Genomic DNA, 15132 nt, shown 5'->3' on the forward strand with positions numbered 1-15132 from the left:
ACGGTTGAACCATGAATAGGACAGAGGTACCCAAGCAATCGACTTTTGTACAAAGTCTCTCTCTGGTGTGGTTGTTTAAAAAAAAATATTTCAATAAAAATAATTTTAAAAATTTCTATTCAGAATTTGCAAGGATATCGCATATATAAATGCAGAGTGTACGCGATTCAGCGACAAATTCAATGAACTATCGATCAATGTTTACTATAATGCGATAAAATCAACCGCTCGCCCATACCTCAGGCTACAATTAGTGACCATAGAATAATTTTTTAACGTATTGCGACATCGCACGCATCGTAAATTTAGTTCTTCACTTGTATAACTATTTTACCGTTTTATTCGTTATTTTACAAAATGCCTAACGCACAATTTCTAGATTCAAGATACAATGATTATTTTAGAATTACTTACAAATATGCAAGTAATTTGTTCTTTTTTTTATCACAACTGTAGATATTAATAATTTACCAGACTACAAATATAATAAATGTGACAACTGCAATAGTAATAATATTTTGGAACCTTAGGATCGGGAGCTTTTTTTAATGAATGGGAATGAAGTGGTAACCGCGCCTGCACCATCGGTATACGCTGGCGGGAAACCAGTGAGAGTTGATGAATGAGCATAAAAGCAAGCCAGTTATCCCATTGCGACAAATTCCACAAGAATCAACCACAATAATATCCAGGACGTGAAGATCGATTGAATAGGGTATACTGCTAGAAATGGAGCCGCTAGATCTAATTATTAATAATCCATGCCTCTTCTAATTTTCTTGATGCCTTTCATTTTAAGGTAGAGCATTGAGTCTTCTATTATCAATGCCCCCCTTCCTCTTAGCTACAGCTATGTCTCAATAACATACTGAGATACGAGAATCTTCTTTATATATCTAAAAATATAAATAACATTATATTGTTACGCACACAATTGTCATTTCCGCGACAACACGATACATTGCAGTACTTAATTAGAGGTTATCAACTTGATATTATCTTTTTAATAATTGTATCGTTGACTTATTGGGTTTGGATATGACGTGCCAAAATGTCCCTTTGTTATTTTAGGGTTCGTTGAAGCAAATATTAGTGTAACGACTTGTTTACTGACTTGTATCTTTGTTCCAATCTATTCTGATGTGAAGACGACTTTTTCCGTGTGTTTTTAAACCTAGGGCCATTATTTTTTAACAGTCGACGACCTAGTCCAGTGGTTGCGACCTCCTCGCGGTTCTCCCTGGAAACTATCATGGTTAATTCCTGATGAATTCATCATGATGGGCAACTGGCCTGTTTTCATTTTCATCGATCACCCTTCACTGGTGCTCCGCCAGCGTATACCGGTAGCGCAGGTGGAACTGCCATTCCATTTTCACCCATCAAAACAAAAAACCCCTCTTAATTCACGATAAATCGTGCACAGAGAAGAAAAAAGCGGCTATAGATATTAATTACGGGCAACTTAAAGAGAAAAAGAAAAACAATGTCGTATTTATTTATTGTTCGATATTTAAACTTTATTTTTAATTTGCATACTAATGAACCACCATAGTTGCCAACGAATATACATGCACATTTTGTAATGTGTCAAATACGCATTTCTCATTATCGGTTCAACGGGTAACAATCCCGTGAGAAACTCAAGTCTGTCGTGTAACTGTCAAGGAGCCCGCATTTGTAGAACAAACACGAAGCACAGTGTATACACCTGTTGCACACTATAGCTACAACATATTCAAACGACTTCAAGGTCGGCCTCCACACGGTTCCTCCTAGCAAACAATGTGGCAAATTTTTCTTTAATTCGTTTTTTTATACAACTTAGAATGGCAAATAAGCTGACGGCCCACCTAATAGAAAGTGGTAACCGTCGCCTATTACTATTACTATTCCATTAGCATTTCTTTAAAAGAAAAATGTAAAAGGGATTTGGCCTTTTTGTTCCGAAAATATTCTGATACAAATCGTCTATTTCGTTGGATTTTGACATAGCCAACGCTTTAGATCAATCAGGCGGCTCTACAATGAAATCAAGCTTTACTTGTTCAAAAACAGCACGTAGATCTAATGATAGTACGCTATACGATACCCAGACACGATTCAATTACTTGACGTATACAAAAACATAATTACGCCGACCCGCAAAAAGGGCACAATGAAAACGTTTCGCGCTAAAGCAAAAACGAATAAAAAGATTGCGTTATTTGATTAGGCCTAATTACATTTCTGGACGTAATTAACTTGCACGTATCATTCCCTTTGTTTTATTACGAATAGATACAATTTTAATTGTCCACATGGTCAACAGGAAGTTGGACTTTATTGTATAAGTAGGAAGGACGAAAATTGATTTTGATGGCCTCCAGCTTATGTTTGTACCGGGTAGATGTCTTAGGTCGAGATAAGCTGCTATGTTATTAAGGCATAATTTACGATGTAAATGATGGCGATTTGTTAATTTTACATTCAGCGGTGTTATACGCCATCGACGTCCTATTTAGATTGAAACGCGCTTTATTAGGGTTCCGTATAAAAATAAAATTCCAATCTTAAATCGAGATCTACATTTTTATTAATTCGTCTATTGAATGAAAATCCAAAAAAAAATTCAAAAAACACAATTATGTAATAAATTTACAATTAAAAATATATTGTTATTGTCATTTACTCGCTTGCTCAGAGTGGCGACTTATGGGCATAAATTCCCCAATGATAAGGATCCCATTAATGTGTGACTACCAGTGTAGAAAGCGGAGGCTCGTGCATGTTGAAAGACATTGGGGAAGGCCTAAATCCAGCAATGGATGGATATAGCCTGAAATGATGATGATTATTATTGTTAAACTTATTCGTTTCATCCTGATAAACATTACACATTATTTTTCGGAACTCTCGTAATAAAACATACTTACAAACAAATACTTAATCTTTTTATTTTAATAAAAGAAACCAAGGATCTTCTATGAGATAAAATGGCAGTTTCATATACTGTACAAACATTTTTTTTTAACTTCAAGAACAAGGTAAAATCACTTACGCATCTCTATTTAATGGAAATTGATAAAAAAAAAGTTCTATAAGGTATGTATTTGAACCAACCGACGTGACTAAAGGAATAAAAAGAATAGAAATAAAATAATAATATAGGACTAGATCACGTTTAAAAATTATTAATACGGAACACTGTATAATCAATTACGGTTCTACATTGGCCAGACAATTTTAGTCTATCGTATATCTAGCGACGCGTGAAACTAACTTTTAGTGTAATACATAAAACAATAGATTACTAATTATTTGAATTAAACTAATTTATACTCACAGATAATAGGTTTCACTAATGATAGAGATGATACGATATATGTATGATTGTATAATTGTTTTTTTTTATACCACGAAGATGGCAAACAGGCATATATGATAAACAGTTACTGTAGCCTATGAACGCTTACAACGAGCCTGAAATATCACGTGTGCGTTGCTGACCCTGAAAAATGTTATGGAAGCACTACCAGTATGTGGCACGTCTGGTGATCTTAAATCAGTGTAATTATATATCTGTGTTTAGGTCGCTATGGTAACTAGATGTTCACATATGGTTGTTGATTGTAACATAAAATATATTATTCTTTGCTGATCCTCTTTATTCTCTTTAATAAAAAAAAACCCTGTGCATTAGTGCATTAGTTAATTTTCCTTTATATGAACCTATCATGTATGTATGTACCTATAATATTGTCATTCAAAACAATTTCTTACCTCTTTCTACTATGAATCAGGATTATTATGTTTTGTATTTTATTCTTGTGTTTTAGGCTGAAGAGTGACATAAATGTAACAACAAACATGCTTAGTGTTGTAGGCGTCCAAAGGCTACAGTTATAATTTACTATCGGACAAGCTGTACGCTTGTTTGCCATGTTGGGTGGAATAAAAAAAATACAGACATAAAAAGAAGGAATAATTACAATAATAGAAATTGAAAATAAGGGTAGTAAGAGAATTTAAAAATGTTAATATTTATATATAGTTACAATAAAAAAAATGTCTTACTAATAATATAAAAAAATTGTAACTAAACGATGTCTGTATATGGAAATTGTTAAGAAAAAATACATACATATGAGATGTCTTAATAACACTAATAAAAAGAAAAAAATATTTTTTAAAAAATTATCTGTCTCTATTTGCATTTCCATCTCTGTATATTTGTTCCGATATCATACAAAAACTGGTAAATAAAAATTTGCTAATACATTGTATAATTTTATATCTAACTTATATTTATTACGATAAAATATTAGTATAAGCAAAATAAACCCATGTTGCAGAGCGTAATATGCTATGGCAATCGTATAATAATGTGGGTAGCTTTTTCCGGGAATTAATGTAATAAACGTAACACATAAACAATGTGGGGTCGCACTATTAATGTCACGACCTACAATTAAATAATTATAAACAATCATGCCTACGCGCATCCGACTGTGATTAAGCTGGATTATTACAATAATTATTATAAATACTATTGGTATCCGCTCAATTCTCGATTGTGATCTCGATTTATTTAATTCGAGTCACCTTCGAATCGATTATATTGTATCGCATACACGTGTCTCGTTTTATATAGATGTAATTTTTTATATTACTTAGTTGACAATTGTTTTGATTTAAAAACTAAACTACTGAACCGATTTTATATTTATGAAACCAATCTTTATAATTTATTAATATAAAGGAATATGGGTATATTAATATACCCATATTCCTTTCAAATGGAAAAAAATAATTTATAAATCGGTTTGGTAGTGACGTAGTTAAGAGGTAAAAAAATACAACCGAATTGAAAATCTCCTTCTTTTTGAAATTGGTTAAAAAATTAAAAGTCCGATCAATTCCTATTTTTCGCATACACAATACTCGTCTCCACTCATGTAAAATTATATACAGCATGCAACAGAATAAAATGGGTACAAAAATCTGTTTAAAATTTATTTATTTTCTATTTTTTTTATACAACGTAGAATGGCAAACTGACGGCCCACCTGATGGAAAGTGGTAACCGTCGCCTATAGACATGAGCAATACCATGGAAATAACAGAGTATACTCTTTCGCCCATGATACCCCCCATACGTTGTCATTCCTGAGGACTCAGGTGTCATTCCTCTGTACCCAGTAAATTCACGCCATATCCCACCCTTCAAACCGAAACACAGCCATGCAAACACAACTGCTTCACGGTTGAAACACGAATGGGACAGAGGTACCCAAGCAATCAACTTATGTACAAAGTCTCCCTCTGGTGTAAAAATTCAAAAGAATTTCTTCCCATTTTATTTAAACTATAGACAAATACACCCTGTTTATACAATTATTTATTAAAAATCTATGAATATTTTAACACCATTAGTATTAATGTTGTATCTTTAGCTATTTAAGCTATTACAAGGAGTTCATTATCACCAAGCCATCAGATCGACGTCACTAATTACATATCTATGTAAAATGGATTAATATGTAAATGCACTAACATACCCTGAGGAGTTGCTAATGTGCTAACGTCCAAGAAACTGGTATTCCTGTCGTTTTTCCTTTTTAGTAGGTTATTTCTTTTTTAGTAGGGAGACCATTCGATAATATAAGAATGTGAGAACCCAACTCACTAAACAACTATGTCGTTAGATGTAGCGACATCTAAATGAATCCGAACTGTATTAAAGTGTTCGGTTATAAGTATGCTAAAGGAGTATAATAATTTTTTGGTCGCAGTTACTTACTATACAGCGTTTTAAAAAATTGAGAATATGACGAGAATGATTAGGAATATTAAACAAAATTAATTTAATTATTAGTTTATCGAGACAAAAATATACTTATATAGCGATTCGTCTCTTCGTTTCTAATGAGAAATGCAATAGAATGAAATACACTGCCTGCTTCTCTTCAAGTTGATGGTGAATAAGTATCTTCTAAGTAAACACGCTCTATTCTTGAACTTATTATCATTTATCATCAGGTAAGGTAAGCGCAAACTCATCTTATATTAAAAAAAAAATTAATACAGTCCGCGAGTTCTAGCAGTTACTTTAATAAAATAATATATGCGGAATAAAATGGAAACATAATTATGTATAATTGTATGTAATTACTTCATAAAATACAGTACTTAAAACGACTAATAGGTATACATAAGTTTAGCAGCAGAGAAATAAACAAAACATGCTTTTATTTTCGCCATTTTCGAAATGTATCTAAACAGTAGACAAAATTCACATATTTGTTTTTTAAATGTAGAATGTAGTTGAATGAAGTATTCTTCCAATTACAAAACATATATATTTAAAAACATACATTTGTTTAAACAGTAGCCAAAGTTATTATTTTTATTCCTTTTCAACCAACTTTAAAAACAATGAGGCTCCTAATTCGCTTGTATTTAAGGTTGTATTTTTTTTATGTTTGGTACTTCATAACTTTGACAGTTATGAACCGATATTTTATCTAAAAGGATATACTTACAGGTTTGTCCCATAGATTAGTTTTACTGGTTTTTAGTCATACAGTTTTATTTTAGTTAGTTGTACATATTATACAAAATACATTTCATACACGTATGTATTGTTGATTCTAAATTTAATTGAATGAAAATACAACTGCCTTTTTGCTGTCAGTGGATGCTATGAATTTAACGTTATAACGTAATTCCAATGAATGTTTCGGCATATTGTATTACGTGTTTTCATTTATCACTATTTAATTAATCACTCATCCGTGTATAAGAGGTTTATGTAGAATCTCCATTAATAACGATCTTTTTCATAGAAACGAATGAATTGTATCCTTGGAATTTTAATATCTCATGACAAATACGAGTATATAGATCTCTATCCTCACGCCATTGATAAGTAATGCCGTGTGCCAATGACCTAATATATAATGCGGAAGTGGGGAAGATAGGAATTCTTAGTATTTCTAGTACTAACTAGGAATACTAACCTCCACTGCTAGCGATATACCCTGTCAGGTCAACTTCTAGGCACATCTCTTTTTTGCCGTGTGGTTCCTACATGCAATGAGTCACCCCTTCCTTTCCCATGGGTATCATAAGAGGTAACTAGGGGAATTTAATAGTCGAGAGATATCCCTCTTAAAACATCACCAAAAACTAAACTGTGATTGCTAATCCACATGCCAAGCGTGACAATTACGTGCAAAATCCCCCAATGGTAAACTGCCATAAGGAATGGCCACGTTTCTTATGCCTGTCTATAGGGGATGCCTATGTTCAGCAGTGGACAAATAACGGCTGATTTAATGATGATATAGTTTATTCATATGTCATATCAAAATGTGTTGAAATATCTTTTTTTATACAACTTAGAATGGCAAACAAGCTGACGGCCCACCTGATGGAAAGTGGTAACAGTCGCCTATAGACATGAGCGGTACCATGGACATAACAGAGTATACTGTTTCGCCCATGATACCCCTACATGCGTTGCCATTCCTGAGGACTCAGGTGTTATTCCTCTGTACTCAGTAAATTCACGCCATATCCCACCCTTCAAACCGAAACACAGCCATGCAAACACAGCTGCTTCACGGTTGAAACACGAATGGGACAGAGGTACTCAAGCAATCGACTTTTGTACAAAGTCTCCCTTCTGGTAGTAGTGTGAATAGTAAATAGTAGTGGTAGTAGTAAAATTTGTTTATACTTCAATGCAATTCTATTGAAACATTTCTAAATAGGACGCAGACATCGTGTGGTCAACTATAATCTATTTGTCACTATATAAACAATCCCGCGTCAGTGTGAACAAGCCATTATTCAGTAGCAAAATTATGTTCTACACAATAATCACGTATTATTTTATAATCTTCAAATTACTTGTAAGATTAGATGTAATCGGGGTATTTTAATTTAATTATAAATTCACGATAAATAATTCTTGGTATCCTCTTAGATAATGCTTAATTATCTAGGGCACGCTTCTAGTCAATATTTGTATGAATTAATATTAATTAATCAAAAAAAAATATCCCTGATTTTGTTTTTCTTGATAAATACCATTGTACCTACATATTAGTTTATCAAAGCTATTATATTTATTATTTTTATCGCATTTTACGTAAGTACTTATTATGAAGTAATTAATGTCATTATTAGTGATTAGAAGTCAACTGATTATTATTATTAAATAGAGAACAAAAAAGAGTAAATAGAGAGATGAAAGAATGGACTGAACGATGCACTACGCTGTAGTATCAGAAATTGGTAAGATGTTCTTGTGTTAATTTGATTATTGAAAAAGAATGAATGACAAAAGACAGTTATTTTTTTTAATGGGTGATAATAGAATGGTAACCCCACCCGTGCTATCGGTATACACCGGCGGGGCACCAGTGAAGGATGATAGGTGAGGATGAAGTAGGTCAGTTAGCCCATCGTGACGAATTCAACAAGAATTGTTCACAATGATTTCCAGGGGGAACCACGTGGAGGTCGACCTAATAGGGCATATTGCTAGCAATGGGGCTATCAAACCCCATTACTAATAATCCCTTTCCCCCCAAAAGAATATGTGAAAATATCGGCTTGTTCCACCCTAAATAGGCACTACATACTTACATAAGCAACATACTAAAATTGGTCAAGCAAAAAAATACTCAAAGCTAAGTATGTTTGGTAATAAAGTAAAAGAACACAATGTGTCAAAGTATGTAATGATTTGTAAGTAAGTAACTCATGTTCGTGTTCCCATTCGTGTTTCAACCGTGAAGCAGTTGTGTTTGCATGGCTGTGTTTCGGTTTGAAGGGTGGGATATGGCGTGAATTTACTAGGTACAGAGGAATAACACCCGAGTCCTCAGGAATGACAACGCATGGGGAGTATCATGGGTGAAACAGTATACTCTGTTATGTCCATGGTACTGCTCATGTCTATAAGCGACGGTTACCACTTTCCATCAGGTGGGCCATCAGCTTGTTTGCCATTCTAAGTAGTATAAAAAAATATATATTCAGTTACTAAAAAGTTTTATATCTCATCATATTGTTTAAACGATTATAATTTAAAATGATTGTCATCATGAACAAATAGAAAATACTAACAAAATTGATTATTATATTACAATAGTGATATCAGATAAATTTATGATCGAATTAACTGTACCTACATAGTAACTGAAAGCACTCATTGTCCGTCACACAATCCATTCAAGGATCCGTATTACTAATCTAGTAAACCAATCTTTATCAATAATAAACGGTAAAGATCAAACGATACCACAATTCAATTATTTCTGTTAGGATTGATACAAGTTTGATATGAAATTAAATAAAAAAGAATAGATGTTGTGTCTATAAATAGTTACGAAATCTATTTAAACATTAGTATTGAAAAATTTACCATTGGAGGGTTTTGCCAGTAGTCGCCATGCTTGGCAGACGGGTTGGCAACCGCAGTTAAGCTTTTGATAATGTTTTAAGAACCGCCAATCGACGGAGAAGAAAGGTTTTGAATAGCAAGTTTTAAGAGAACCATTCTGCCTATCTCTCGACCATCAAGTTCCTTTAGCCGCTTCTTACGTCACCCACCAAACAGTAAGGGGTGACCCATTCTATACCGGGACCACATGGCAATTATAATATTAGTCTATAAAATATAATATTAAACTATACCAAACTATTGGTAATAAAACAGAATACGTCTCTGGAATTCACTTCCCAATAACTTGATAATATATATATATATATGTATATATATATGAATATATATATATATATGTATGTATGTATGTATATATATATATATATATATATATATATATATATATATATTTACCACCTATTAGGTATTTAATTTATCTTTAGCTGTACAATTTTTACATTCTTCAGTTTTCTTTCAAATTCTCAAAGGATGACTGTAAGAGATCCCTTTATCCAATATAAATTGTGTACATTAAAGATTTTACAATACAATACAATACTTTTCACATGCTTAATGGTGTGACGTTAATGGTTATTATGGTAAAGATGATAGGTTCGGTGTACACATAATATTCCAAACTGAATACATATTCATTCACAATTATAATAGCACTATATTATTAAAATTTACATCATACAAATGGAGCTAATCCAATTTTTTGATACAAATCGAAGGAAATTGCATTATCAAGATTCATTTCGATATCAGTAATTAGTGTAGGTAAGTCGAAATTGCTCATTCGCGTTCGGGCCGCCGTCCGAGACAGTGTCGCGTCTGGATGGAATTAAAAAGGGAAAATATTTAAGAAATTCATGACAATGGAAATTCTTACACGTGAGTTTAATTGCTTCATTGTAATTTCTTAATAACTAGTATTACTTAATTCAGCGAACATAATAGTATCTTTTATAGAACGAACGCATACACTTTTACAGCGATTTTATAGAAGCTAATGCTTGCAAGGTTTTTTACAAATGAAACTATTTTTTTACCAGAGGGAGACTTTGTACAAAAGTCGATTGCTTGGGTACCTCTGTCCCATTCGAGTTTCTACCGTAAAGCAGTTGTGTTTACATAGCTGTGTTTCGGTTTGAAGGGTGGGATATGGCGTGAATTTACAGGATACAGAGGAATATCACCTGAGTCCTCAGGAATGGCAACGCATGGGGGGTATCATGGGCGAAACAGTATACCCTGTTATGTCCATGGTACTGCTCGTGTCTATAGGTGACGGTTACCACTTTCCATCAGGTGGGCCGTCAGCTTGTTTCCCATTCTAAGTTGTATAAAAAAAAACTATTTGTTAATCGTTTTAAATATAGACTAGAGGAAATAATTACAAAATACACAACAATTGAGACTCTAACATGAGTTAAACTAGTTTATTATAATTCGATAATAACTTCTTATGTAGCCTTTTTATAGAAGCAATTAGCTTTTTAGGTATTTACAAGTATTGGAAGAAAAACTTGTTGATCAACTGTACTGTAGAATAAACAAAAAGTTAAACATTTAAACAAATGCACAAATTTTAGGTATTGTCAGTAACAGTTTATATATAGACACACATGCACATCCATACATACACCAACAAATACATTCACTCAGCTAAACACACATAAAGTAATTTGACTTTAGATTTTGTATGACTCCAATGCTTACAAGCCACAATGATAAAAACAGTGATATAGTGGCAACAGTAACTAATTTAGAGAAAAAGAGTTACGAATTTCCACTCTTTGGAAAATTCCTCTTATAGAGACACAATCATAAGTGGACCATATTATAAAATAACCAGATCTGTGTCTTGAATATGGATGTTCCATATTCACAACAGCTATGTGATAGAATTCTAGCGTTAAAGTCATAACCTTAGCACAGAAGATACCTTTTTTTATTTTAATTAATACAGGCAAAGCTAGTAGATATAGCTAGTTTAATATAAATGCAGTCATCACAGCATCAGACTAATTCTTGTGAACCGAGATCAATTACCAACATAATACCATAATTAGGGCGTAATTAACTTAATGACATTAATCCGTTAAATGAAGACTGCTTATAAGAATAGTAAGGTCGATTCAATATTAATAGTTGGAGATCACGACATCTTAAGTGTGATGTTTTGTTCGATGTTTGCACATTCTGAGTAATTAAAGTGCAAGGAGGAAAAATATATTTTTAATATAGTAAACTCAATGATGTACTAAAAACTCAAGATTCACAATTCCATACGACAGCTGCACTTTAAATTGTTCCAGATTTAAATTGAAAAAAAAATTTGTCAAATAGTGAAGTATTGATTCAATATTCAATATTGATGTGTGGAGATCATGACATCATAAGTCTAATGTTAAATGTTTGCACATTCTAAGTAATTAAAGTGCGAAGGGAAAACATGTTGTAAATAGCAGGATGCAGTAATAAAACATATATGTATTTGAGATATAAAATAATAAGTTTAGTGAAAAAAATACAAGACATGTCTTATAAAAAAATGACATAGAACAAACATAAAAATAATACATTGTTCTAAAAAACCTCAACGTCACCAGCCAGTATTAAAACTCCAGCAAAACATATATTTTTAATATAGTAGACATGAGTCTACTATATTATATATTAAGTTTATTATATATAAATAATGATATATAATAAACTCAAGATTCACAATTCCATATGACAGTTGCACTTTAAACTAAAAAAAATATGTATTAAAGTATTCAAAAATGTCAAAGTAAAATTTAAGTTATAGTAAATAGTGTACATTTAGAAATCGACCAAACTTAAGTGAGATTGGACACAAAAAGGAAAAAAGTACAAACATATTGTAAATCTTCATCTTTTGGATGACACTAATAAATATAATTGAAATTAAATTTAACACATACAAAGCTAAAAATCTAATATAAAATGAAACATATCTGGCAACCAAACCAAGAACCCAGTACATCCAGAAGAAATACAGAAGAAGGTACATCAGTACTCATTTGAATTAATGTTGTTGACAAAACTATATACCTAGATAATATCTAATCTAATATATTTGTACTGGGAATCTACCTGTATTATCACATCGATGAAGTACCTAGTTGTAATTAAAGATAATGGAGTTATAAGTAATTTTAATCAAATTACAATGATATTAATTGAAGTTGAAATCTTTATTATCCTTATCTTTTATAAACATATCAAATAATATAAAAGAATACAGAAGTATTTTATTTAAGATTTTATACAAAAAACTAAACACGACAAAGAAAAGATTTCACAGTGATGTGATAAGTAATAAACACTTACTTATCTCTAGTTATTTGAATATAATTATTTTGTTTAATTCTCCTACCATTATTTTAGTCAACAATCACATATTTTTTTTTATTACCAATTTTAATTATATATTAGCCATTAATCTCCGACCATCATTTCGTCTACGCACTGCGACTCATGTTAAAGTTGTAAAACTTCTGGTTATAGTAATAATAGTCAATCGTCGAGCATTAGCAATCACACACATGCTAATGGTAGCGGAATTAAACAAAATGATTGTAATGAAACAACCAGTAATATATATTGAATTCCGCAAACTAACAATTTAGTAAAATAAACAACTCAACACAAATGATCTAATTTAATTCAATCAAACACTGTATTCATCATGTTAGATTATTCAGCGAAGTCACGCCACTCCCGACTCCAGGGGCCAATTAATGATTAACGAACAAATTGATTTCATCAATTATACACAATTACGTTTCTTGCTACTAAGCTACCGGTGAATACCCATTTTGTATAAGGTATACGTGATATTTTTCCTCTATACAACATAATTGTTGATAGAATAACCAGTCATTATCGTACATCATCATTTCAGTTGTTAATTATTCACTGTTGAACACAGACCACCTCTATGGACTGTCATAATAATAATCTTGAGCCATCTGCTCCTACTAGCTGCAACATAGTAAGGGGCTGGTGAGAAGGGACTCTTAGTAAACTGTAGGCTATTGCTAACAATTCGCCTGAAAACCAACATCTTTATAATTGTTGGGCTACGATAAACGCTTACCAGATGGGCCGTATCCTTGTTTGCCACCTCAGTGGTATAAAAAAACTTTGATGAAATCCTCGCGATGGACCAAAAACTGGGCTGTTTTCATTTTCATCCTCACCTATTATCTCACTGGTGCTCCGCTAGCGTATATCGATAATGCAGGTGGGGTTACCATTTCACTATTATCTATTAAAAAAGTAGAGGCTGTTCTACATTTGCATGAACATTCTATTTCATCATCATCCGGGACCCTTAGTCATGAGTGGCGCCTGACTGTTTGCTTCAGAACCTAGTCCAGCATTATCAACTGAAATACACATAAATTAATCCGGGTGTTCTTACATTAAAATATAATGTGTATTTCTGAAACTTTTAAAAATAAGATATAGTTAAGGTTGCCTGTAAGAGATCCCTCTATGGGATAAGTCCGCCATTATATATTAAATCTTTTTAATGTGTTCAATGCAAAATAAAATTAAAGCAAAGTTCTAACCAAAAATTCCTCTTCCAGACTTCTTCACGCACGAGCAACCATACCAGAAGTACTCCAGCATGGGTATCTCGGAGCCTCCGAAAGACGACTCGCCCAGAACAACACCTGAGTTAACGAGAGCAGACCAGTCCCCGGCTTCGGAAAGACCTCCACCAGGGTCAGCAGACAGCGATGATGCTGACGAGTTTGCACCTAAAAGAAAACAAAGACGATATAGAACAACGTTCACTAGTTTTCAGCTTGAGGAATTGGAGAAAGCGTTTTCGAGGACACATTACCCAGATGTATTTACCAGGTAAATGTTATATAAGTTCTATGATAAACAAGAACATTTTACTCCACAAATAAAAAACGCAGACTTCGAACGTGGCAAAACTGAACAAAGAATATTAACAACCATGAAACTATTAAAAATCAAACTACTAAATCGATTTTAACGAACTTAAACCAAACTAAAAGTATAGCCTTTCAAATAAAAGTATAATTTCCCAAATGTATTTATATGTAAATGACGGAGTTCTAAGGTAACAAGCACAAAAAAGCATCCGAAATGGAAACCTCATTTATTGAGTTAGTTACAAAATGTCCAAGTAGATGTCGCTTCGCAACTAGCTTTATGTTTCACAGAGTAATATATGGATATAATGTGGGATCAACGCGGGAAAAAACAAACTCTGTCGATTGCAAAAACAATTGCCAAAATCGACGTAATCACGTAAAGTAATCACTAAAAAAATGCGGACAAACGAAGAAAATATTTTTCAACAAAATTTACACCTATTTTAAATTTAAGGTATAGTTTTAGCTTATTGGTAGTTGTGTAACAATATTACAGATTTGAAGGGCGCGATATGGTAGTGAAATTACTGGTTACCAATTGACTGTGACTCAAGATCTTCGAGTCATAAGGGCAACAACGCGTAACCTAGTGCCTCTGGTGTTGCAAGAATTCATGGGTGCAGTAGCAGTTTACTAATAATCAAGAAGAGCAATACTAACTATGTATTTTTAGTTATATGTTTATAATACTTTGTCGAATTAGTGTTCCAAGTAATAAATTTTATTAGAAACTAATATTATGAACTA

General features: G+C 32.5%; 1 protein-coding gene across 2 annotated transcripts in view; it reads left to right on the forward strand.

The window, feature by feature from the left end:
• The window catches only part of LOC113513417 (homeobox protein aristaless-like), an 83710-nt gene that overhangs the window by 54554 nt on the left and 14024 nt on the right, over nucleotides 1-15132 (forward strand). Inside the window, exons 1-2 of one of the 2 annotated variants that reach the window (XM_052901904.1) lie at nucleotides 10228-10333; nucleotides 14065-14341. In XM_052901904.1, coding sequence (XP_052757864.1) covers nucleotides 10312-10333; nucleotides 14065-14341 — 299 coding nt within the window. In that variant the 5' untranslated portion in view covers nucleotides 10228-10311. Of the gene's footprint in view, nucleotides 1-10227; nucleotides 10334-14064; nucleotides 14342-15132 lie in introns of those variants that run through there. The other variant, XM_052901903.1, reaches the window with a different exon arrangement.

The sequence above is a fragment of the Galleria mellonella genome, unplaced genomic scaffold, assembly GCF_026898425.1.
Source record: "Galleria mellonella isolate WM207_F2 unplaced genomic scaffold, CSIRO_AGI_GalMel_v1 utg83, whole genome shotgun sequence".
NCBI lineage: Eukaryota > Metazoa > Arthropoda > Insecta > Lepidoptera > Pyralidae > Galleria > Galleria mellonella.